Source organism: Podarcis melisellensis (assembly GCF_964234715.1).
Source record: "Podarcis melisellensis genome assembly, chromosome: 8".
NCBI classification, from domain to species: Eukaryota; Metazoa; Chordata; class Lepidosauria; order Squamata; family Lacertidae; genus Podarcis; species Podarcis melisellensis.
Window position 1 is genome coordinate 87,492,296 of NC_138540.1, and position 24,719 is coordinate 87,517,014.

The 24,719-nt window shown below is 48.9% G+C and overlaps 2 protein-coding genes across 5 annotated transcripts in view; one reads left to right on the forward strand and one right to left on the reverse strand.

The window, feature by feature from the left end:
• KLC3 (kinesin light chain 3) overlaps nucleotides 1–19,118 on the forward strand; it is a 29,999-nt gene extending 10,881 nt beyond the window's left edge. For 3 of the 4 annotated variants that reach the window (XM_081922168.1, XM_081922166.1, XM_081922167.1), the window contains exons 4-13: nucleotides 1,143–1,221; nucleotides 5,049–5,271; nucleotides 6,560–6,647; nucleotides 9,015–9,116; nucleotides 9,657–9,830; nucleotides 13,188–13,287; nucleotides 14,268–14,311; nucleotides 15,551–15,684; nucleotides 16,953–17,019; nucleotides 18,545–19,118. In XM_081922168.1, coding sequence (XP_081778294.1) covers nucleotides 1,143–1,221; nucleotides 5,049–5,271; nucleotides 6,560–6,647; nucleotides 9,015–9,116; nucleotides 9,657–9,830; nucleotides 13,188–13,287; nucleotides 14,268–14,311; nucleotides 15,551–15,684; nucleotides 16,953–17,019; nucleotides 18,545–18,625 — 1,092 coding nt within the window. In that variant the 3' untranslated portion in view covers nucleotides 18,626–19,118. The remainder of the gene's footprint in view (nucleotides 1–1,142; nucleotides 1,222–5,048; nucleotides 5,272–6,559; nucleotides 6,648–9,014; nucleotides 9,117–9,656; nucleotides 9,831–13,187; nucleotides 13,288–14,267; nucleotides 14,312–15,550; nucleotides 15,685–16,952; nucleotides 17,020–18,544) is intronic. The other variant, XM_081922169.1, reaches the window with a different exon arrangement.
• Nucleotides 19,119–20,112: 994 nt separating this feature from the next.
• Nucleotides 20,113–24,719, reverse strand: part of ERCC2 (ERCC excision repair 2, TFIIH core complex helicase subunit) — a 31,358-nt gene continuing 26,751 nt past the window's right edge. The window contains exons 20-23 of the mRNA XM_081922022.1: nucleotides 23,869–23,939; nucleotides 21,076–21,219; nucleotides 20,808–20,951; nucleotides 20,113–20,406 (exon numbers count right to left, since the gene is read on the reverse strand). Coding sequence (XP_081778148.1) covers nucleotides 20,314–20,406; nucleotides 20,808–20,951; nucleotides 21,076–21,219; nucleotides 23,869–23,939 — 452 coding nt within the window. The 3' untranslated portion in view covers nucleotides 20,113–20,313. The remainder of the gene's footprint in view (nucleotides 20,407–20,807; nucleotides 20,952–21,075; nucleotides 21,220–23,868; nucleotides 23,940–24,719) is intronic.

The following is a 24,719-nucleotide window of genomic DNA, read 5'->3' on the forward strand; positions in this document are numbered from 1 at the left end:
TCACGTGATGGATTTGTGCAGCCAGTGGTCATTGTCATCCAGATACTTTCATCGCTCTCGTTTCATTTCTTAATAACCATCCCTCAGCAGAATGGTACTTTGCATGTCATGAAAGATTCTGCACAATCTGTCCGTCTAGTAAAATGCCATTATGGTACCCGGTGCTATAAATCTTCCCTGTATTTCTTGGCGAACACAGCAAAAACTCCCACCTGCTTTGACTTTGCAATTTGTGCTTTCTGGAGGATGGTTGGTGGCTAATGGATTGAGGTTGAATCCTGACAAGACAGAAGTACTGTTTTGGGGGGACAGGCTGGTGTGGAGGACCACTTGGTCCTGAATGGGGCAACTGTGCCCCTGAAGGACCAGGTGCGCAGCCTGGGAGTCATTTTGGACTCACAGCTGTCCATGGAGGCGAATGTCCATTCTGTGTCCAGGGCAGCTGTCTACCAGCTCCATGTGGTATGCAGGATGAGACCCTCCCTGCCCGCGGAATATCTCACCAGAGTGGTGCAAGCTCTAGTTATCTCCCGCTTGGACTACTGCAATGCGCTCTATGTGGGGCTACCTTTGAAGGTGACTCAGAAACTACAACTAATCCAGAATGCGGCAGCTAGACTGGGGACTGGGAGCGGCCGCCGGGAGCACATAACACCGGTCTTGAAAGACCTACATTGGCTCCCAGTACGTTTCCGAGCACAATTTAAAGTGTTGGTGTTGACCTTGAAAGCCCTAAACGGCCTTGGCCCAGTATACCTGAAGGAGCGTCTCCACCCCCATCGTTCTGCCCGGACGCTGAGGTCCAGCTCTGAAGGCCTTCTGGTGGTTCCCTCACTGCGAGAAGCAAAGCTGCAGGGAACCAGGCAGAGGGCCTTCTTGGGGGTGGCACCCGCCCTGTGGAACGCTCTCCCATCAGATGTCAAAGCGATAAACAACTACCTGACATTCAGAAGACATCTTAAGGCAGGCCTGTTTAGGGGAGTTTTTAATGTGTGGCATTTTAGTGTATTTTTGGTCTCTGTGGAAGCCGCCCAGAGTGGCTGGGGTAACCCAGCCAGATGGGTGGGGTATAAAGAATAAATTATTATTATTATTTATTTCTAAGCCGGGATATGCGGGCCTTGCATTTACTCTCTTTGCAGGCGGAGAAAGACGACTCAGAGCAGAGGAAGGACAGCCTGTCTTCTCTCTTCCCCAACGATGACGATGAGCAGAGGCAGGGTGCGTACATGGGCCGATGATGTGTGTTAACCAGCGCATGTCTTTTGAGGCTTAACCCCAACTTGCAATGAAACCGAGGCCCGTCCAGAGGTTCAGTGGGAGCTCAGTTCTGGCCGCAGGTCAACTTTCTGTTTCCAGTTGCACAAAAGCAGCACCTCAGGCCGGCATTACCCAACTGGGTGCCCTCCATTTGGGGGGCGGGGGCTGGACTACAGTGGTCCCTTGGTTCTCCAACGCCTTGGTACTCAGACAACTTGGAACCCAAACACTGCAAACCAGGAAGTAGGTGTTCTGGTTCGCGAACTTTTTTCGGAAGCTGAACGTTCTCCGATTGGAGTGTTATGCTTCCGATTGGAGTGCCACACTTCCGTTTTGAGTGTTACGCTGAGGTCCATCTGTTTTTGCTATTTATTTTACGTTTTTGCGGCTCTTTTTGTTTTGTTTTTGCGACGGTGCGGAACCCAGTTCAGCTACTGATTGATTGATTGACTGTGTGATTGCAGAACATTGTTTATTGCTTTCATTTTATGGATCAATGGTCTTGTTAGATCAAGCTTCCTCAAAATCGGCACTCCAGATGTTTTTGAGACTACAATTCCCATCATCCCTGACCGCTGGTTTTGCTAGCTAGGGATCATGGGAGTTGTAGGCAAAAAACATCTAGGGGGGCTGAGTTTGAGGAAGCCTGTGTTAGATAGCAAAATTCATGTTAAATTGCTGTTTTAGGGGTTTGTTTTTAAAAGTCTGGAACAGATTAATTCATTTTGCTTTATGGGAAAACGCACCTTTGGTTTTGGAATGGACTTCCAGAACAGATTACGTTTGAGAACCAAGGGACTACTGTATAACTTCCATGACAGTGGACAGTCATGCTGGTTGGAGCGGATGGGAGTTATAGTACAAGGGAGTTGTAGTTGGGGAGAGGCTGCCTTGGAGAGACTTACAGAGTTTCAGAGGAATAGCCTGAGTTTCAGAGGAAGGGCTCCACTGAATGCAGGCCAGGTGATGGGTGCTTCACCTGTGCACCTGTTGGGTATGGCTGAGGTTAAAAAGGGAACAATGGTAGAAAGAGGAGGATACATGCAGACATTTTGATCCCGCTAAGCTGAGTGAGAAACATGGAATGGAAAGGAATGAATACAGTATTTTACTAAAGTATCTAAGCATGCCTACTTCTCCAGCTGCTCAAAAACCCAGCAGGAAAAGGATTCCTTTTTATGATCTGGGGAAGTCTTTCTTCACGCAGCGCAGAGTTAAACTGTGGAACTCTCTGCCACAGGAGGCAGTGGTAGCTGCTGTAATAAACAAAAATCTGCCTTTATTCCCTTATGGGGGACACAAGAGCCCTTATAGAGTCCTTTGCAGGTTCTCCATCGGTCAGAGAAAAGAACAGAGGCCAACCAGAGAATATGGAGAAGCAAAGCAGCTCGTAAGCTTGATCTTTATTGAACTGTTAGAAAAGGGTGCTCCCCCCACATGTAGGAAAGGAGGAGGACCCAGAACAAAGGTGTGCCTGCCCTTATATAGACATTTTAAATTGCCCGCCCTGGAGCATCCAAGACCATCCCCAGACACATCATACCTACATCACAGAAGAGGCGGTCTACAGCAGAAGTCTGAGTGCATTGTTTATCTCCTGTCTGGCAGGCTACCTGTTAATGCTCACTTGATTGGATACTCTGGGGAGCCTGGCCAGTCTTTTGTAATGACAAATACTTAGTTCCTGAGCCAGGTCACAGGCTCACACCCTATTCATACACAGACGTACCCTTAAGACAGGATTTGTGAAGGAAAAGACAATGGGGAGGTGTTTCCATTTTCCTCTGACCTTGCAGAGAAAACATTTGGTCAGTTTGGGAGCCATGGCTGTTTTCCTGTGCTGCTTCAGAAATGTGCTTTATACATTTATGTACGTGTTTGCTTGGTACCTTTATGAACATTTATTATATATATAAGACCTTAATTTTTTTTTATTTCAGTGCTAACTTACCGTATTTTTTGCTCTATAGGACACACTTTTCCCTCTCCAAAAATTAAGGGGAAATGTGTGTGCGTCCTATGGAGCGAATGCAGACTCCTGGGCTTCAGCGATAGCAACGCGAAGCCTCCGGAGCGCAGAGGGAGTGCTCCCTCCACGCTCCGGAGGCTTCGCGTTGCTTTTGCTGAAGCCGGGAGAGCAAGACTCTCCTGGCTTCAGCAGAGAGGGAGAGCTGCGCAGCCCCACTTCAGCCAAACGGGAGGAGAAATGGAAGGGGCTCCGTTTCTCCTGCTGCTTCGCTGAAGGGGCGCTGAGCGGAGAGCGGGAGAATTTTTTTCCCTTGTTCTCCCCCTCTAAAACAAGGTGCGTCCTATAGAGCGAAAAATATGGTGCATGCTTTTAAGAGAAAGCGAGACAAATTCATGGAGGAGGAAAGGGCTGCCGATGGATACTAGCTGTGCTTTGTCTCCAAAGTTGGTTGCATCGATGATTCTGAATCCCAGTTGATGGGAAACCGAAGGAGGGGAGAGTTGCTCTTGGGCTTGAATTCTGCTTTGCTGGTTTCGCACAGGCAGCTGGCTGGCCACTGTGAAGGCAGGATGCTGGTCTAGACAGGCCCTTGGCCTGATCCAGTACCCTCTTCTTGGGTTCTTTCTTATTTTCCTTCCCTGGTGTGGTGACCCCGCAGTCAGAGATAGAATGTCTTGGGAAAGTAGAATTAAGTGATTGGTCAGTAACCTAAAACTCACACTGGTCTTCTTCCTGGTAGCTAGACAGGAGGGCCAGTTTTCAGCTGGGTTACATGGGGTTGTGTTTAACCTTCACCCCACCCCAGTGAAGGCCGCATTCTGACCCAGTGGGTGGTTTCTCCTGTTTGTGGGGGGCCGTGGGGTGACCTGGGGGCAGCGCTAATAGGCAAAGGGAGGGCGCTTGGAGGTGCGAACAAGTATCTGGACTTTGAAAACCTGGCATCACAGGATCAAATCAATCAGTTTTGTTGAACTAATTAAAGTCAATAGTTTTAACTGGGTTTTGAACAAACGTGCAATTAATTAATTATTCCCCATTATAATTTTATTGGGCCATGGGTGGCGCTGTGGGTTAAACCACAGAGCCTAGGGCTTGCCGATAAGAAGGTCGGCGGTTCGAATCCCCACGACAGAATGAGCTCCCGTTGCTCGGTCCCTGCTCCTGCCAACCTAGCAGTTTCTAAAGCACGTCAAAGTGCAAGTAGATAAATAGGTACCGCTCCAGGGGGAAGGTGAACAGCGTTGCGCTGCTCTGGTTCGCCAGAAGCGGCTCAGTCCTGCTGGCCACATGACCCAGAAGCTGTACGCCGGCTCCCTCGGCCAATAAAGCGAGATGAGCGCCGCAACCCCAGAGTCGGCCACAACTGGACCTAATGGTCAGGGGTCCCTTTACCTCATAATTTTATTGTGACATTATCTTCCTTAGCGGGTTGTGCAAAGTGCTATTCTGAATAACGCTGAGTGTCTGGAACCGAGGGGACAGTGGCTCTCAAAAGTTTGGGAAGCACTGTTCTTCTTTTTGTTAAATCATTTGTATTAATTTTCCAATAAAAAACATCCAATTAACATATCAAATCACAATCCAATAAAAAACTAAAATAAAAAAAGGTTGAATTATCTTCCAAATTGCAATTATTAATTTTTCGGGCTTTCCAGAGTCTGGACCTTGAAGCATAACTCCAAATCTCAATCCTGGCTCTTGTCGTTGTTTCCACGTTAGAAGCACTGTTCTAACCCCCTGACGTTTTCGGATGGGTTCTGGGTTCAGGAATCTCCTCCTGCAATGGGCCCGACTTACCTGTCTCTGTTGTCTGTGGCAGGAGGGAGCCCGAGCGCAGCCGCCTCGGCCGCTCAGCAAGGGGGCTACGAGATCCCGGCGCGGCTGCGGACCCTCCACAACCTGGTGATCCAGTACGCCTCCCAGGGGCGCTACGAAGTGGCCGTCCCCCTGTGCAAACAGGCACTGGAAGACCTAGAGAAGAGCTCTGGACACAGTCACCCAGATGTGGCCACCATGCTGAACATCTTAGCCTTGGTTTATAGGTAAGGGGCGTGGCAGGGGGGGTGTTGTGTGGGAAAGGGTCCCGGGCTGCTGAGAAGAGCCTTGGAAAGAGAAGACTTAGAGCTGTGATTCCTGCATTGCAGGGGGTTGGGCTAGATGGGCTTTGGGTGCCCCTGCCAACTCCCCAATTCTATAAGCATCCTCTGCAGGAGCCCAAAGGTCCACCAAAGTTAGAGATGTCCTGCATTCAGAGGCCGTCTCCTTCTCAGGACTTCTGCAGGCGTGGCTGAGGCACCGATGCTTTCTGCATGAAATAATAATAATAATACTAGTAATAAATTTTTATTTTAACCCCCCCCCCCTTCCCGGTTTAAAAACCGGGCTCAGGGCAGCTAACAGCAAATATAAAACATTGGTTAAAATGCGACTTAAAAACAGCATAAAAGACAACATAAAATGCAGCATCAATATCAATGAAATTCAAAAATTCAGGGAAGAATTTAAATATGGAGTCCCATATTTCCTCGTAGAAGAGGAAAGAGAAAATGGAATAGAGGATCAGGATAATTCAAATTGTGTTTTTTTTTTAATAGATATTTATTGGAGTTTTTAGAAAAGAAATACAATAATAATAAACAGTGTTGCTTTGTTTTTACAAAGTTTCATAACTGGCAGAATCCGAGACCTGGGAGAAGAAAGGATTGAAGAAGATTGGAAGAAATTCAAGATTTATCTACAAAAACATTGTGATTTAGTGGAATATTAAGAAGGATGCTTGGTTATAAATAATTGGCCATCACTAAAATAGATCAGAATTTGATGATAAGAGAGATTAAGAGAAACAAAATTTGTAGGAGAATTTTTTCTTTATTATATTCAAATAAGTGGTTATAGATTTGGAAATAAGATGATAATTTGCTTGACAAAAATTTATTAACGATGCAAGTGGGAGCGGGAGACGTGAGGAAGTCTAAGGATGTTAGGATAATTCAAATTGAAGGCCGTATCTCTCTCTCTTTGTCTATCTATCTATCTATCATTAAATTTTCTATTTTACAATTTAAAATCCTCATTTATACATCCTCAAGTTACCAGCGACTTCCCTTCTTCTCTTTCCATGGTTCACGTTACGTATAATAAATCCCTGCATAGTTTACAAAAACTATACCGTTCCCTATACTCCATTATTGCATCCACCAAAACATATTTACATGGTTGAATTCATCTCAATGCTGCCAGCGTTTTCAGCTGTACACTGTTATTTCCCGTATATTCAATAAACATTTTCCAATCTTCTATTTCTTTTTGTGCCGACTTCTTCTGCCGCAGGGACCAGAACAAGTACAAAGAGGCCACAGAGCTGCTGAACGATGCCCTCGATATCCGGGAGCAGACTCTGGGTGTGGAGCACCCCGCCGTGAGTGTCTGTCCGGGGCTCGGTGGAGGGTTGTGTTGTGTTTTCTCCTCTGGGAATATTTGGATGGGGGGGGGCAGAGATCATTTGTGCTTGTCCCGTGGGTTAATGGAGAAGCAAGGTCCAAGTCCAGTCCGAGGTCAAAGGAGCAATATGGAGGCAGTCCATAAAAGCTGAAGCTGGGTACAGGGCAGGGAGTCAGGTGAGGTCAGGAACGCAGGACAGGGTTCAGGCAGGAACAGGCTACCTACAATGTTGCTCCTGCAACCTGGGACCGGGGCTGGCCGGCTTTTATCTGCCCCAAGGCAGAGGGCGGCCAAAGTCCACAGGTGACTCGCCTCTCCTGGCCTGGAGGCGAGCCCTCCTCCTGCGGGAACTTAGTTCCCTCCGCCTCTCTGCCCTGAGCCTCTGCAGCTCAGGAGAGGCTGGGGGGTTACCGGACCCAGAGGCAACCTCAGCTTCCTCTGACGGGGCTGAGAGTGGAGCACCTGCAGGCAATGGGTCCTCACTCACCTCAGGAGCCAGAGCAGACTCAGCTGGTGCCTACACCTGAGGACCCAGCACAGCTGAGGACCCTTCAGGCTCATGCTCCAGCCCCGGCTCAGCTGGTTCTGGAGGCGGGGACTCCTGTGCAGGCTGGGATCCCTCAGGTTCAGCATCCGAGTCCGAATCCCAGGCCATCACACCATTTTTCTTGGGAGGGGCAGGTCACTCTCTTAGGAAAAATACAACTCTTCTGGACGCCCTTGGAAGTTTTGAAGAGTCGTTTGTGCTCCCAAAGATTTGTTGTTGTTTAGTCGTATCCGACTCTTCCTGACCCCCTGGACCAGAGCACGCCAGGCACTCCTGTCTTCCACTGCCTCCCGCAGTTTGGTCAAACTCATGCTGATAGCTTCGAGAACACCATCCCACCATCTCGTCCTCTGTTGTCCTCCTTGTGCCCTCCATCCTTCCCAGCATCAGGGTCTTTTCCAGGGAGTCTTCTCTTCTCCTGAGGTGGCCAAAGTATTGGAGTCTCAGCTTCAGGATCTGTCCTTCCAGTGAGCACTCAGGGCTGATTTCCTTCAGAATGGAGAGGTTTGATCTTCTTGCAGTCCATGGGACTCTCAAGAGTCTCCTCCAGCACCAGAATTCAAAAGCATCCGTTCTTCGGTGATTAGCCTTCTTTATGGTCCAGGCTCCCAGAGATGTGGTGTTTAAAAGGTGCTAGGCCTTCGAGGGGGGGCAGTGAGGAGAGCTTGGCCGATGCCCCTCCCCAAATGGTGCAGTTGGTGCCAGATGCTGCAGCACAATTGCTGACAGCATTGAGGACTTGTCTGCATGGAAGTCCTGGGCTCAGAGGTCTGCTCACTGGCTGCCAATTTGCTACCTGCCCAAGTTCAGGGTGTCACTATTAGTACAGTAGTACCTCAGGTTACAAGGGAGGTGGGTGGTGCTGTGGGTTAAACCACTGAGCCTAGGACTTGCCGATCAGAAGGTTGGCGGTTCGAATCCCCTCGACGGGGTGAGCTCCCGTTGCTCGATCCCTGTTCCTGCCAACCTAGCAGTTCAAAAGCACGTCAAGTGCAAGTAGATAAATAGGTACCACTCCGGCGGGAAGGTAAACAGCGTTTCCATGCGCTGCTCTGGTTCGCCAGAAGCGGCTTAGTCATGCTGGCCACATGACCCAGAAGCTGTACGCCAGATCCCTCGGCCTATAGAGCAAGATGAGCGCCGCAACCCCAGAGTCGTCCGCGACTGGACCTAATGGTCAGGGTTCCCTTTACCTTTACCTCAGGTTACATATGCTTCAAGTTACAGACTCTGCTAACCCAAAAATAGTACCTCGGGTTAAGAACTTTGCTCCAAGATGAGAACAGAAATGGTGCAGCGGCAGCGGGAGGCCCCATTAGCTAAAGTGGTGCTTCAGGTTATGAACAGTTTCAGGTTAAGAACGGACCTCCAGAACGAATTAAGTTCTTAACCCGAGATACCACTGTACTATTGTTTTTATTTTGATTCTGCATTTTGTGGTTTTATATTTTGATTTTATTCTGTGAACCGCCCTGATACCCCCTGTATATATAGTGGTACCAAAAAAAAATAACAACAATAAGATACTGTGTATAAAATAACAAAATGAGATACAGTACAATAAGAATAATCAGAAGTTTATTTTATTTTATTTTATCCATCCTTTATCTTTTATTTTCTTCTTTCTCTCTCTCTTTTTTTCTTTTCTTCTTTTTCTACATAAAGTACCTGCATGTAGTTTGTAGAAAATGTAAAATGGTGTATTGTTGTGCAAATTTGTGTTGAATGCTTAATAAAGGTTTTTTTAAAAAAATAATAATAAAGAAATAACCAAACCTTTCCTCCTGTTTCTGACAGGTGGCTGCGACTCTTAATAACCTGGCCGTGCTCTATGGCAAGAGGGGGAAATACACGGAAGCCGAGCCGCTCTGCAAGAGAGCCTTAGAAATCCGAGAGAAGGTACAGGCTTTACCAGAGGCCCCAAGAAAAACTGTATTCAACCTGTCTTAAGGACTAGAAACTTAGCTTCATTTAAAAAAACAAACCAGACAGACAGACAAGGTTCCGATTATGCTGATCTCAGCACTGAGCGCTGGACCCAGAATTGTGGAATACACGAAGCCCTCTTTCAAATTCACATTTTAGCAGTAGGATGGTCTGACAATATAGCCGGCGAAATCAACCTCTTTCTGGTCTCTGCAATTAAAGCAGTGTTTATGTGTGTGTGTGTACTGCATCAATCTGCATTTTTAAAAAGAAAACTCGCATTTCTTTTCTCCCAAAACTTCGAGAATGAATACATTTATATCTCACCCCCCACCCCCGAGGAGCTCTAGATAGTATATGCCTGGTTCCCCCCCTCCTTCATTTAATCCCCATCACAACACCTCTGCAAGGTAGGCCAGGCTGAGAGAGGCAGTGACATCCAGCGGGAGGATTTGAACCCTGGTCTCTCCCAGGTCCTAATGCTAGAATCTCTTACCCATTCTCGTTTTTTAGGTGTTGGGCACCGATCACCCGGACGTGGCCAAGCAGCTGAACAACCTGGCGCTCCTGTGCCAGAACCAAGGGAAGTTCGAGGAGGTGGAGCAGTACTACCACAGGGCACTCTGCATCTACCAGACCCGGCTGGGGCCTGACGACCCAAATGTGGCCAAGACGAAGAACAACCTGGTAAACGATGGGGAGACGTTTTGTGTGTGTATGTGTGTGTGTGAGCCAGAGGAAGTTTAGTTTTCAGGACATCAGAAGAGCCTGGCCACTAGAGCAGTGTTTTTCGACCTTTTTTGGGCAAAGGCACACTTGTTTCATGAAAAAAATCACGAGGCACACCACCATTAGAAAATGTTAAAAAATTTAACTCTGTGCCTATATTGACTATATATAAAGTAATTCTCTTGAATAGGAATCAAATAAACACAAAGAAAGTATTTTATAATTACTTTATTATGAAATAGTAAGTAAACAGAAATATGAAAAATTATAAAATACTTTATTTTCAAATCTTTCGAATTTTTCAATTTTTCCCATGGCACACCAGGCAACATCTTGCGGCACACTAGTGTGCCGCGGAACAGTGGTTGAAAAACACTGCACTAGAGGACCATCTAGTCCAGCATCCTGTTCTTGCAGAGGCCAAATAATCCTAAGAACCTAGGAAACAAGGTCTTAGGATATTGAAGCAATGCTGCTGCAAAGTCCTAGCTTGAAAAGTAAACATGATGGGAATGTTGGGACTGCCCGTGGGAAACAGAGGGGACAGTCAATTCACAGTGCGAAGCACCGGAATTAGCTCAGAGTGTAATATGAGCTCTTCCGTTTATTCCTGTCCAGGAAGTGCAGGAAGTGTTTGTCACAACACTGCTGGAGTTTGAAGAGAGCAGCCATGTTTTTTGTAACGCTGCAAAGACAGAAAGAAAAGCATGTAAATACGTTTCTGTCTATCTCTTTCCCTGCCGGGGGGTGGGGCAGGAAAGAGGGGGGGTGTTCTTCTCACGTTTGAGAAGAATCGCTGATCGAGACCTTGCCTGCGTTTGCTGGGGAATGCAGCCAGGGAGGTCAACAGGGAATCAAGCCAGGTGCCTGGGAGAGTTGCCAGTTTCTGCTGATATGGGCTTGAATTTCCAACAGAAGGTAGACTGCCTCTGGAGCCGGAGGCTCCACAAGAACCCAAGAACTGGCATTCAGAAGCATTGCTGCCTCCCAACTGCCAGAGGCAGAACATGGTCATTGTGGCTGGTATCCATCAATAGACCTCTCCTCCATCAGTTTATGATTGACTTTCTCAATAATCGAAAGGTCCCAAAATGATTTACAAGAATAAAATACAGTGGTACCTCTGGATGCGAACAGGATCCGTTCCAGAGCCCCGTTCGCATCCTGAAGCGAACGCAACCCGCCTCTGCATGTGTGCAGGTTGCGATGTGCTGCTTCCACACATGCCTGTGATGTCATTTTGAGCACATGCGCAAGCAGCGAAACCCAGAAGTAACGCGCTCTGTTACTTCCGGGTCGCTGCGGAGCGCAACCCAAAAAACCCTCAACCTGAAGCATATTCAACCCGAGGTATGACTGTACAGTAGAAAAAAAAATACACAGAAATCAGAGGAAAAGCATCCCATGATTGGTGCAGCCCAAACGATGACAAGGTTGTTGCCAGGCAGGCTTCTCAGTTGGGTGGGCGTTTCACAGACAGGATCTGCTATAGAAGATGACTATTCAGCAACACGACCACCCTGCTCATTGCAGGACTGTTAACACTTTTGGGTGCCTTTTGACTCCCTCGGTGCTGGTGTTTCATTTAGAAATGCAGTGGTGCCCCGCAAGACGAATGCCTCGCAAGACGAAAAACCCGCTAGACGAAAGGGTTTTCCGTTTTTCGATGCGCTTCACAAGACAAATTTCCCTATGGGCTTGCTTCGCAAGACGAAAATGTCTTGCGAGTCTTGCGATTTTTTCCGCTTTCCCCCCCCCTTTTCTAAGCCACTAATAGCCTTTTAGCCGCTAAGCCGCTAAGCCTTTAATAGCCGCTAAGCCACTAATAGCACTAAGCCGCTAATAGGGTTGCTTCGCAAGACGAAAAAACCGCTAGATGAAGAGACTCGCAAAACGGATTATTTTCATCTTGCGAGGCACCACTGTGGTTCATAATGATTCAGTATTTGTGCTGTTTTTAATGTAGAGTAACAATAGCGATGAGATGTTCTTGGACACAAGCAACACGCATTTCAATATTTGCAGCATTTGCACAACAGCCACTTTAAAGCTTTATCTTTTGTTTATTTTTGCCATGGCTTTGCTGCCATCGATTGCAAAGATCAGCCATAATATATATGCATGCAATTTGACTGTGGGAGAATAGAAAAATCTGCAAGCAGGATTTCCTAGGTGATAAAGGTTAGGCTGCTCTTGCAGATGAAAAAAAGCTCGGCTGGAGGTAACCAACCGTCAGTGAAAAATGTAAACCAGCTAAAATTCAACCTAGGTTATCAAAGTGCAAAGTGCAACTTAGACCTACAGGGGAACAGGCCCCGTAGAAAGGGTTTCATTGCCAGTACATAAAATTAGAATGATGTAAAAGCTAGTTAATTGTTTTTTCATTTTTTCTTTTTCTATTTTTTTTGTACTTTTCAGGTTTATACATTTCACTGATTTTGCAATCGTTTTGACATTTCAAAACTCGACTTCCTTCCCCCTCTTTCTGCGGTCCTTAAATTTATTTTTAATATCTTCTGCGTATCCAAATTAACTTAATTCACTTATTTATTCATCTTCTTTAAGTATAAACTCTTATGAAATGGCAGGTTATTACAATAATCCTGCCAATTTTTCTTATCTGTTTAGTTTATCTGCAAACATTCAATAAACCATTTCCGTTCTTTTATAAAAAAGTTTATCTTGATTTCTTATTCTTCCGGTGAGTCCCGCCATTTCGGCATATTCCATAAGTTTTTGTACCCATTCTTCCTTTGCTGGAACTTCTGCTTCTTTCCATTTTGGGGCAAGTAACATTCTTTCCACAGTAGTCGCATACATGAATAAATCGCTGTACAGTTTGGGTAGTTCTGTTCCTATACAGTGGTACCTCGGGTTACATACGCTTCAGGTTACAGACTCCGCTAACCCAGAAATAGTGCTTCAGGTTAAGAACTTTACTTCAGGTTGAGAACAGAAATCGTGCTCTGGCGGCGCGGCAGCAGCAGGAGGCCCAATTAGCTAAAGTGGTGCTTCAGGTTAAGAACAGTTTCAGGTTAAGAACGGACCTCCGGAACGAATTAAGTACTTAACCCGAGGTACCACTGTAATGCGCAAAAGGAAAGCTTCTGAAGTTTTTTTACAAATCTTATTTTAAACATCCCTTTCATTTCATTATATATCATTTCCCAGTAAGCCTTAACCTTACTAGAAGACCACCACATAGGATAAAAAAAACCCTCCTTTCAAGTTAATTGTTTTTTCAGTAGGGAAACAGGTGACGTCATCGGGTACAGAGTCACCCAGCTAAAACTGCCTTCCTCTCTTCTCGCCCAGGCATCGTCTTACCTGAAGCAGGGCAAGTACCAACAGGCTGAGGAGCTCTACAAAGAAATTCTGTCCACACATGACCAGGATTTGGGCGTCAGCAGAGGCGGTGAGCAGCCAGCTTGCAGTTGTGTTTCTCTGCAGCAGAGTATGGAGAGGGAAGCTTGGGGAAGGGCGATGTAGCGCATAATAATAATAATAATAATAATAATAATAATAATAATAAATTTATTTATATCCCGCCCTCCCCAGCCAAAGCAGGGATCAGAGCGGTTAATAACTATTAAAGTAACGCAGCATTCTAAAATCAATTCATTCTAAAACTAATTCAGAATCAAATTGATGGCAACCATTGGGCTAGAGTTCTGTGAGGATTGCCAAAGGAGGGGGTCAGGCTGCGCCCTGACCAAAGGCCTGGTGGAACAGCTCTGTCTTGCAGGCCCTGCGGAAAGATGTCAAGTCCCACAGGGCCATAGTCTCTTGGGACAGAGCGTTCCACCAGATCGGGGCCACAGCCGAAAAAGCCCTGGCTCTAGTTGAGACCAATCTAACCACCTTGTGACCTGGGACCTCCAAAATGTTGTCTTTTGTGGACCTTAAGGTCTTCCGTGGGACATACCAGGAGAGGCGGTCCCATTGGTACAAGGGTCCTAGGCCGTATAGGGCTTTAAAGGTCAAAACCAGCACCTTAAACCTGATCCTGTACTCCACCGGGAGCCAGTGCAACTGGTATAGCACTGGGTGAATGTGATCCTGCGGCAAGGACCCCGTAAGGAGTCTCACTGCAGCATTCTGCACCTGCTGGAGTTTCTGGGTCAGTCTCAAGGGCAGCCCCACGTACAGTAATCAAGTCTGGAGGTGACTGTCGCGTGGATCACAGTGGCCAGGTCAGGGCGAGAAAGCTAAGGAGCATCTTCTTCTAAGGTTACCAGATTTTTTTCAATGAATCCGGGGACACTTTTCAACTTCCTGCTAAATAGATGGATTTTGTCAGGGGCTGATTTGTAAATCTGGGGGACTGTCTCTGGGAAACGGGGATGTCTGGCAACCTTATCTTATTCTCTCCATCCTTCCCCCTGCATCTTTCAGATGAGAGCAGAACGGGACCCGGAAGAGGCGCTCTGTATAGCCAGGTTTGTGTTGGGGCTGCTTTGGGGAGCTTCCCTCCCTCTTCTCTGTTTTTAGGTCTTGACCCCACCTCCCCACCCTAGTCTGCAGAAAGATTTTGGTACCCTTTGCACCCGTAGCAGGATTTAACTGTGGCTCCTGCATTTTAGAGGGACGCAGGTGGCGCTGTGGGTTAAACCACAGAGCCTAGGACTTGCCAATCAGAAGGTCGGCGGTTCGAAACCCCGCGACGGAATGAGCTCCCGTTGCTCTGTCCCTGCTCCTGCCAACCTAGCACTTTGAAAGCATGTCAAAGTGCAAGTAGATAAATAGATACTGCTCCGTCGGGAAGGTAAACAGTGTTTCCGTGCGTTCTGGTTTCCATCACAGTGTCTAGTTGTGCCAGAAGCAGTTTAGTCCTGCTGGCCACATGACCTGGAATGCTGTCTATGGGTTAAACCACAGAGCCTAGGGCTTGCAGGTCAGAAGGTTGGCGGTTTGAATCCCCGCGATGGGGTGAGCTCCCGTTGCTCGGTCCCTGCTCCTGCACACCTAGCAGTTTGAAAGTCAAAGTGCAAGTAGATAAATAGGTACCATTCCAGCGGGAAGGTAAACGGCGTTTCCGTGCGCTGCTCTGGTTCGCCAGAAGCGGCTTAGTCCTGCTGGCCACATGACCTGGAAGCTGTACGCCAGCTCCCTCGGCCAAGAAAGCGAGATGAGCGCCGCAACCCCAGAGTCGGCCACGACTGGACCCTAATGGTCAGGGGGCCCTTTACTTTTACCTTTTTACCTGCATTTCAGGGGGTTGGACTAGATGATCCTTTGGGTCCCTTCCAACTCTACAATTCTGTAGAGGGACACTGGTTGCGCTGTGGTCTAAACCACAGAGCCTAGGGCTTGCCGATCAGAAGGTTGGCGGTTCGAATCCCTGCCACGGGGTGAGCTCCCATTGCTCTGTCCCTGCTCCTGCCAACCTAGCAGTTTGAAAGCACGTCAAAGTGCAAGTAGATAAATAGATACCACTCAAGCGGGAAGGTAAACGGTGTTTCCATGCGTTCTGGTTTCCATCACAGTGTCTAGTTGCGCCAGAAGCAGTTTAGTCCTGCTGGCCACATGACCCGGAAAGCTGTCTGTGGACAAACGCCAGCTCCCTCGACCTGAAAGCGAGATGAATGCCGCAACCCCCATAGTTGCCTTTGACTGGACTTAACCGTCCAGGGGTCCTTTACCTTTTTACAATTCTGTGATCCCTCCCTTTTTGCCAGGACTCCCTGGGGAACCTGAGGCGCAGCAGCTCCTTTTCCCGCTTCCGCGAGTCCCTCAAGCGAGGCAGCGAGAAACTCGTCTCCAAACTCAAAGGGGAAGGCGGACGGAGACCCATTGCAGCCTCGGCCCCAGGGTGAGTCTGGGTCTCCCTTGAACCTGGTGGCAGGAACGTTTGCCTCCAAGCAAGCAATTTGCACACAAACACTGTTCTTATGAGGAACGATTGAGGGAGTTGGGGGTGTTTAGACGGAGAGGGTGAGATGACAGCCATCTTCAAATATCTGAAGGGCTGATGGAGCAAGCTTGTTTTTCTCCTGCTCTGGAGGGGCAGGAACCGAAACAATGGCTTCACGTTACAAGAAAGGATATTCTGACTAAATATTAGGAAGAACTTTCGAAGGGGAAGAACTCTTAACAGTAGAAGAGGCTCCCTGGGAAGGTGGTCCCCTCTTCCCGACTTTGGAGGTTTTTAAGCAGAGGTTGGATAGCTATCTGTCTTGGATGCTTTAGCTGCATTGTTGCAGAGGGCTGGAACAGATGACCTTTGGGGGTCCCTTCTAACTTCATGATTCACTGGCAGTTGGACAGCCATCGGTCAGGGATTCTTGAGCTGCGATTACTGCCTTGCAGGAGGTTGCACTAGATTACGGGGCGCGGGAAGGGCTGTTTCCAACTTTCCAATTCTATGATTCTTTAAAAAGCCAATAATAATAATAATAATAATTTTATTATTTATACCCTGTTCATCTGGCTGGGTTTCCCCACCTACTCTGGGCAGCTCCCAACAGAATACAGTCATACCTCGGGTTACAGATGCTTCAGGTTGCGTTTTTTCGGGTTACGGACCCGCCGAAACCTGGAAGTACCAGAACAGGTTACTTCCGGGTTTCGGAGGTCGCGCATGCGCAGAAGTGCTAAATCGCGCTTTGCGCATGCGCAGACGCACCGAATCGCAACCCGCATGTGCGCAGACACGCCGCTGCGGGTTGTGAACATGCATCCCGCACGGATCACGTTGCAACCCGAGCGTCCACTGTACTAAAAACCTGATCAAATATCAAACATTAAAAACTTCCCTAAACAGGGCTGCCTTGAGAAGTCTTCTAAAAGTCAGAGAGTTGTTTATTTCCTTGACATCTGGTGGGAGGGCGTTCCACAGGGCGGGCGCCACTACCGCAAAGGCCCACTTCTCGCAGGGAGGGAGGGAACCGCCAGAAGGCCCTCGGAGCTGGACCTCAGTGTCCGGGCTAAACGATAGGGGTGGAGACGCTCCTTCAGGTATTCTGGGCCTTTGAGGCCGTTTAGGGCTTTCAAGGTCAGCACCAACCCTTTGAATTGTGCTCAGAAACCAGACATGCACAGGTGCATCAAAACTTGACAGGTGTTTGTCTTTTTGGACAGGATGAAAAGAGCCACTTCCTTGAACGTCTTGCACGTGGGCGAGAGAGCGGCTGCTGCGTCCCCGACGGTGAGTCTGTGGCAAGGGAGAGGAGGGGCAAGGTGCCAGGGCTGCGGGGACAGAGCCCTGCCTCACATGCAAGAAATCCTGGGGGGGTCAGTTTCCCTTGTGGCTGGTGGAAGGGGGCCCTGGCAGCCCAGCCAGCAAAGGCTGTGCTTTGCCACTCCCTGCCCTGGCATGTGCCTTCCTGGCATTGTTGGCCTGCCAGTCAGTTTGGAAGATGCTGGTGTTGAGCCCCTTAGAAGTGCATCTGCGTAACTCACTGCCACAGGAAACCCAAATTGGGCGGGTTTAAATGAGGATGAGATAGAGGGTTTTAAGCTGGCTGCTGAATGTTGAAGCAGGGTTTTGAGCTCTAAGGCAAGTTTCTGCTCTATAACCAACCCTTAGCATTTGTTTTTATCCTCTCTTCCATTTTATTTCTTAACTCCTTTTAGTGCTTCGTTTTGTTGTTTTAATTTATTGTTTTATCTCTTTTATTGTTCTAACTCTCCTAAACTGTGAGGCTGCGTGAAGCTGGGCTGGGCTAAGCGCTTTGCTAGGCAGTGCCAAACGCAAAGTCGAGCCAAAGTTTACAAGATACTAGTTATAAATTAAGGAAGAGAAACAACTTGATGATCCGAACTGTTGACGAGTGAGCCCAGGTGGCAGCTACAGGGTCTCCAAAACGCTCCCTTCCGCTGGATGGCACTCACTCCTAAATTCAAAGCCGCCACATTTGGAGATAATTATTGATTTCTGCAAGCTGCCGACAAATAATCATGATCTTTATGGTACTTACTAGAAAGAACTGCAAAGATAAATTCATGGCTACTAGCCATGCTGGCTGGGCTCAAAGGCCTTCTGAATGCCAGTGGCTTGATACCACAGCAGGCGAGAGTTGCTCTCGCACTCGGGTCCTGCTTGCGGGTTTTCCGTGCTGGGCACCTGGTTGGCTGCTGTGAGAACAGGAATCTGGGCTCTTACGTTTATGCTCTTTTAGGCAGAGCCTCAAAGGAAGGGGTTGCAGCCAAAGCAATGGGGACTAGAAACTTGGCTTTTGTAAAAGGCGAAAGATTTATACGATCTGAAGAGAAACCAGAGTATGAGTATGAATTTATGTGATTTTAGCAGAAATGTTACAAAGATTTAGGAAAAAACAGACTGCTAATTGGTTCAAAGGAGGGAAAGTAAAGTTATATTAATATCAAGATAAATTACAGGACAAAAATTTGAAAAGAGGGAAAGGATTTGCTGAAATGGATAACTGACCTAGAATACAAAAGAGGGAGGTGTGAGGCGGTCAGGGAAATAAGCTAATGAAAAATAAGTGATGGGAAGATTTGTTTCATTTTTCTTTGTTTTTTCTTTTTGCTCAATGGATTTTAATTCTCTGTTCTTTCTTTTTTCTTTTTTCCTTTTTGTATTTTATCTTATTTTGGTTTAAAATGATGTTTTTTGTTTTCTTTTTTGGTACCTCTAAAAATTTTAATATATAAAAAAAAGAAACTTGGCTTTTGCTGCAGTGCTGTAGCCTTGTCTGTTTGTTTTGCAGCAGCCCAGCAGCAGGACCCTGACTGGCGCCCGGACGCTGAGCTCCAGCTCCCAGGACCTCATGCAAAGCAGCTCCACTTAGGCCTGGCCCGGCCCCTTCCTCCCGCCGCGCTTCCCTCGCTGCTGCCTTTGGGCTGGGCCGAAGCTTGAGCCTCTCTCTCCTCTCCTCGGCCAGCCTTCAGCTGAGCTTGTGGGGCTGCTGGAACCAGGGCTGGGTGTCCTGCACCAAATGGAGACCCCCCCATCCCACAGCTGGAACGCCCCTGTTCCCTGGGGCCGGGATGGAGATCAGGTCCAGTCCACCCGCAATCAGGACAAACAGGCTGTTACTTCTCAGGACCTTGGGGGGGCAGTGGGTTGCCCTTTCCAAAGCAGCTGGACGGGAGGGTGTCTGCCCCCCACTCCACTGCTGCCTTAACTCTTTGCGTACGACCAGGTAAAGTTGCACTCCTCCCCCCCCCCCCCGCCAGTGGAAAAAATCGCTGCTATTTCCCTCCAGCCAAAGTCACAATATTTATTGTATTTATGCAACTGGAAGCATATCTCTCTGTCCCAAATAAATGGTTGTCAATGGATACTGGACCAGTGACTGCTGAATGTTGTCTGTATCATTAATTTAGTGGATGGGGAAAAGGGGAAGAGCCCTGTGTGAGTGTCTGGAGGCGGTTGGAGGATGGATGGCGGCTAGCAGATTGAGGTTGAATCCTGACAAGACAGAAGGACTGTTTTGGGGGGACAGGAGGCCGCAGGTGTGGAGGATTGGCTGGTCCTGAATGGGGTAACTGTGCCCCTGAAGGACCATGTGTGCAGCCTGGGAGTCATTCTGGACTCACAGCTGCCCATGGAGGCGCAGGTCAATTCTGTGTCCAGGGCAGCTGTCTACCAACCCCACCTGGTACGCAGGATGAGACCCTCCCTGCCCGCAGACTGTCTCGCCAGAGTGGTGCATGCTCTGGTTATCTCCTGCTTGGACTACTGCAGTGCGCTCTATGTGGGGCTACTTTTGAAGGTGACCTGGAAACTACAATTAATCCAGAATGCGGCAGCTAGACTGGGGACTGGGAGCGGCCGCTGAGACCACATAACACAGGTCCTGAAAGACCTACATTGGCTCCCAGTACGTTTCCGAGCACAATTCAAAGTGTTGGCGTTGACCTTTAAAGCCCTAAACGGCTTCGGTCCTGTATACCTGAAGGAGTGTCTCCACCCCCATCGTTCTGCCCAGATACTGAGGTCCAGCTCCGAGGGCCTTCTGGCGATTCCCTCCCTGCGAGAAGCCATGTTACAGGGAACCAGGCAGAGGGCCTTCTTGGTGGTGGTGCCCGCACTGTGGAACGCCCTCCCACCAGATGTCAAAGAAAAGAACAACTACCAGACTTTTAGAAGACATCTGAAAACAGCCCTGTTTAGGGAGCTTTTAATGTTTGATGCATTATGGTATTTTAAGATTTTGTTAGAAGCCACCCAGAGTGCCTGGGGAAGCCCAGCCAGATGAGCGGGGTATAAATAAATAATAATAATAATAATAATATGGCAGGATAACAAAGCAGAATGAATAACACTCAGCACTTAAGAAAAACCAAAAAAACTATTTTATTGCAACCTGAGTCCAAAATCTGGAACTGGCAAGCAGAGTCTTTTTGGGTGTGGGGGGTATGAAATCCATGTGAGTTTGGCCCCTCTGATTTTGTCTCCGCCGGTGGGCCAGGCTGAGGCAGGAGCTGTGGGGAGACCCCCATGTGTGCTTTCTGCTTCCTCTTCCTGCTTGCCTCACACCTGGTGGGCAATTTCCTGCACCTTGCGTAGTGTCTCCTCCGACTGCAGCTGCTCAAAGGTGAGGAGAGACAGACCCAGCTGGTCCTCCTGGCGAAAGAGAGGACGGGATCTGGGTTCAGGAGTAGGAAGGGCTCGTCCTCCTCCCTGCCACCCCCTCCAGTCCTAAGGTAAAAAGGTAAAGGGACCCCGGACCATTAGGTCCAGTCGTGGCCGACTCTAGGGTTGCGGCGATCATCTTGCTTTACTGGCCGAGGGAGCCGGCGTACAGCTTCTGGGTCATGTGGCCAGCTTGACTAAGCTGCTTCTGGCGAACCAGAGCAGTGCACGGAAACGCCGTTTATCCCAGCAGTGACATAGCGTGGGTTGCCTGTACCCGGGCGGGGCAAGTATTGTTCCTGCCAACCTGTGGACCGTTGGCACTCCCTGAGTCCCTTCCTCCAGCCCAGTTAAGAGTCGGCCAACCCGGACCCTCGTCTCCCGCCACTCACCTTGCGGAACGGCTGGGCCATTTGGCGCAAGAAGAACTTTGACACCTGCACGGCCTCATCCACCGTCAAGTTGAGGTTGGCGTCCGTGATGTGTTCCTGGATCCATCGGGGGAGCTTGCCTCGTTTGTCCGCCCTCGCGAAGCGCTGCCGAGAGTCATGGGGCGTGTTACCTGGGGAGAATGGGTGCCCGCCATTGCCCACACGCCCACCTCCCCCTCTTAGTCTGCGGAACCGCCGCTCAGGATTTCTTCCCCGCCCCCCAGCAAACCTTGTCAGCGAAGACCATCAGGCCGTAGTCAGTCTTGCCGCGAATGGCTCTCCCCACGCACTGGGCTGCGTGGCGCATGGCGTCGAAGGTCAGGAAGTCGTTTTCGCGGATCTGGAACTGGTCCCGCAGGTAGTCTAGACGGGCCTGGGGAAAGGGGGCTACCATGGAGGTCTCTGTGTGTGTTTGTGTGTCCTTTTTCGGATCTCCTCCCCACTCCCAGTGAGAAAAACACACACACAAATGCAGTTCCCTGCATGCAAAAATCCACTGATCTGAACATGAAAATTAGCAGCAAAGAACACTAATAAAATAATAATAACAACAACAACAACAATTTATTTATACTCTGCCCTCCCCAGCCAAGACCAGGCTCAGGGTGGCTAATAACCGATAAAAAAACAAATTGATTGAAATACTTGGCTGGGGAGGGCAGGGTATAAATAAAAATTATTATTATTACTATTAGTTCAGCATCCTGTGCTCACGGGGGGGCCGGCCAGAAGATGCCCAACATGGAAAACCAGTGAGCAGGATCCGGGCCCAAGAGCTACTCTCCCCACCTCCATTTGCTGGTATCCCCAGTGCATTTTTACAGCGTTGGGGGCACAGGGGGTGAGTGTGTGGAACTAAGGGGGCAGTGCCCCCCCAAAAAATGTTTGTGAACCAGTGGCCTAACCCTTCTCCAAGAAGGGTTAAAATACAACAAAGGAAATACAGCAAAATCCTGGGCCGGGATTTTGACAGCGCTAGGTCTCTCCTGAAAGCTTATGTCTTTCCTGGAAGCAGGCTGGCGGCTCCTTAATCTGACTTAATTGGGATCAAGTAAGCCAATTCAGATCCCAGACTCTCTGCCAGGGGTTGTAGCACGGGGCTGGCAATATCCCAACATTCACACAGCTTTGCCAACCAGGCACCCTCTGGCTCTTTCGGACTACAACTCCCACCAGCCCCTTCCTGGTGAAGGCTGCCTTCAAAGCTCTTCTTTAAGCAGTACGTACCGTATTTTTTGCTCTATCGGACGCACTTTTTCCCCTTCAAAAATGAAGGGGAAATGAGTGTGCGTCCTATGGAGCGAAGACACCATAGCCCCGCGACCCTCTCCTGGCTGGAGAGGTGACGCGCGGCTATGGCAGGAGCCTCCAATAGAGGGTCACGGGGGACTAAAGCAGCCATAGCCCCACGATCCTCTCCCGGCTGGAGAAGTGACGCGCGACTATGGCAGCAGCCTCTCCGCTGCGCCTTTCCGCTGCTCCCTAACCTGCTCTTTGGGGCTGGTGGTGGGCTTCCCCCCGCCAGCCCCAAAGAGCAGGTCGAAAGGAACCTGAAGCCTGGAGAGCGAGAGGGGTTGGTGCACACTGACCCCTCTAGCTCTCCAGGCTTCCAAGGTAGCCGCCTGAACGCACCTTAAATGGCACCTTGTTTTAGAGCGGGAAAACAAGAGGGGGGAAATTCTCCCACTCTCTGCGCAGCGCTTCCTGCCGCTTCGCTGAAGGGGCGCTGGGAAGAGAGCGGAAGAATTTTTTCCCCTTGTTCTCCCCCCTCTAAAACAAGGTGCGTCCTATTGTCCGCTGCGTCCTATGGTGTGAAAAATACGGTAGTTCATCTTCTTGAGACATCACCTTGCCAACAAAGGTCCGTATAGTTAAAGCTATGCTTTTCCCAGTAGTGATGTATGGAAGTGAGAGCTGGACCATAAAGAAGGCTGTTTGCCGAAGAATGGATGCTTTTGAATTCTGGTGCTGGAGGAGACTCTTGAGAGTCCCATGGATTGCAAGATCAAACCTCTCCATTCTCAAGGATCTTTTCCAGGGAGTCTTCTCTTAGGAGGTGACCAAAGTCTTGGAGCCTCTGCTTCAGGATCTGTCCTTCCAGTGAGCACTTAGGGCTGATTTCCTTCAGAATGGAGAGGTTTGGTCTTCTTGCAGTCCATGGGACTCTCAAGGGTCTCCTCCAGCACCAGAATTCAAAAGCATCCATTCTTCGGCGATCAGCCTTCTTTATGGTCCAGCTCTCACTTCCATACATCACTACTGGGAAAACCAGAGCTTTAACTATACGGACCTTTGTCGGCAAGGTGATGTCTCTGCTTTTTAAGATGCTGTCTAGGTTTGTCAATGCTTTTCTCCCAAGAAGCAGGTGTCTTTTAATTTCATGGCTGCTGTCACCATCTGCAGTGATCATGGAGCCCAAGAAAGTAAAATCTTTTAACTGCCTCCATTTCTTCCCCTTCTATTTGCCAGGAGGTGATGGGACCAGTGGCCATGATCTTCGTTTTTTTGATGTTGAGCTTCGTTTTTTTGATGTTGAGCTTCAGACCATATTTTGCACTCTCCTCTTTCACCCTCATTAAAAGGTTCTTTCTGCATATCTGCATATCTTAGTTGGTCTTTAAGGTGCTACTGGAAGGAATTTTTTTTGTTTTGACCATGGCAGACCAACACGGCTACCTATCTGTAACTGCATATCTGAAGTTATATATATATATATATATGTGTGTGTGTGTGTGTGTGTGTGTGTGTGTGTGTGTGTGTCTCACAACAGTTTCCCCTCCTTGCTTGCTGTACAGAAATTCCCACCTCCAGCTCAGCAGAAGAGGAGCTGGGAAGAGACATCCTCTTCGCCCTCCCCGTATCCAGGAGACGCCAAGGTTTGTTTTGCGCCGGTGGAGCCCCAAGAGAGTCGCGCAGCCTCGAGAGGAGGCTCTTGGGAAACACCTGCTCTGGAGCCAAGACGGAGGAAGGAGGCAGGGAGCCCGGCTTGAATGCGCAGGCAGAGAGGAGACGCCGGACTCACCTTCAGGATTCGGCTCTGGGTGTAGACGTAGGGCACGCCAAACATGATCACGGCTCTCCCGTAGTGGTGGACTGCGGAGAAGGACGCAAATCTAAACTGGGTTGAATGACATGGTGTGGCTGAGATTCCGGGGGGGCGGGTTGGACTAGATGGGCTCTGGGGGTCCCTTCCAACGCTACAATGCTATGATTCCATCGTCCCTTGGAGGTTTTACAGCAGGGAGGTAGATGGCCACCTGCCAGGTATCCTTTAGCTGCAAGTCGTGCGTCACTGATTGCGTGGGGTTGGGCTAGATGACCCCTTAGGGTCTCTTAAAAGGTAAAGGGACCCCTGACCATTAGGTCCAGTCGTGGCCGACGCTGGGGTTGCGGCGCTCATCTCGATTTACTGGCCGAGGGAGCCGGCGTACAGCTTCCGGGTCCTGTGGCCAGCATGACTAAGCCACTTCTGGCGAACCAGAGCAGCACACGGAAACGCCGTTTACCTTCCCGCCGGAGAGGTACCTGTTTATCTACTTGCACTTTGACATGCTTTCGAACTGCTAGGTTGGCAGGAGCAGGAACCGAGCAACAGGAGCTCACCCCGTTGCGGGGATTCGAACCGCCGACCTTCTGATCGGCAAGTCCTAGGCTCTGTGGTTTAACCCACAGCGCCACCCGCGTCCCTTACAACTATACAATTCTACGATTCCAACAAAATCCCTGCTGGATGAGGCCCCTGGCCCATCTGGTCCAGCATCCTGGAGGGTGTGAAGGCAGCAAGCATCTTCGGTTGTTGGGCCCCAGTAACTACACTCACAGTGGCATCTTGCCTCCCTGAAGCTAATATCTGCTGTGTTTCCCTGTGTGTGT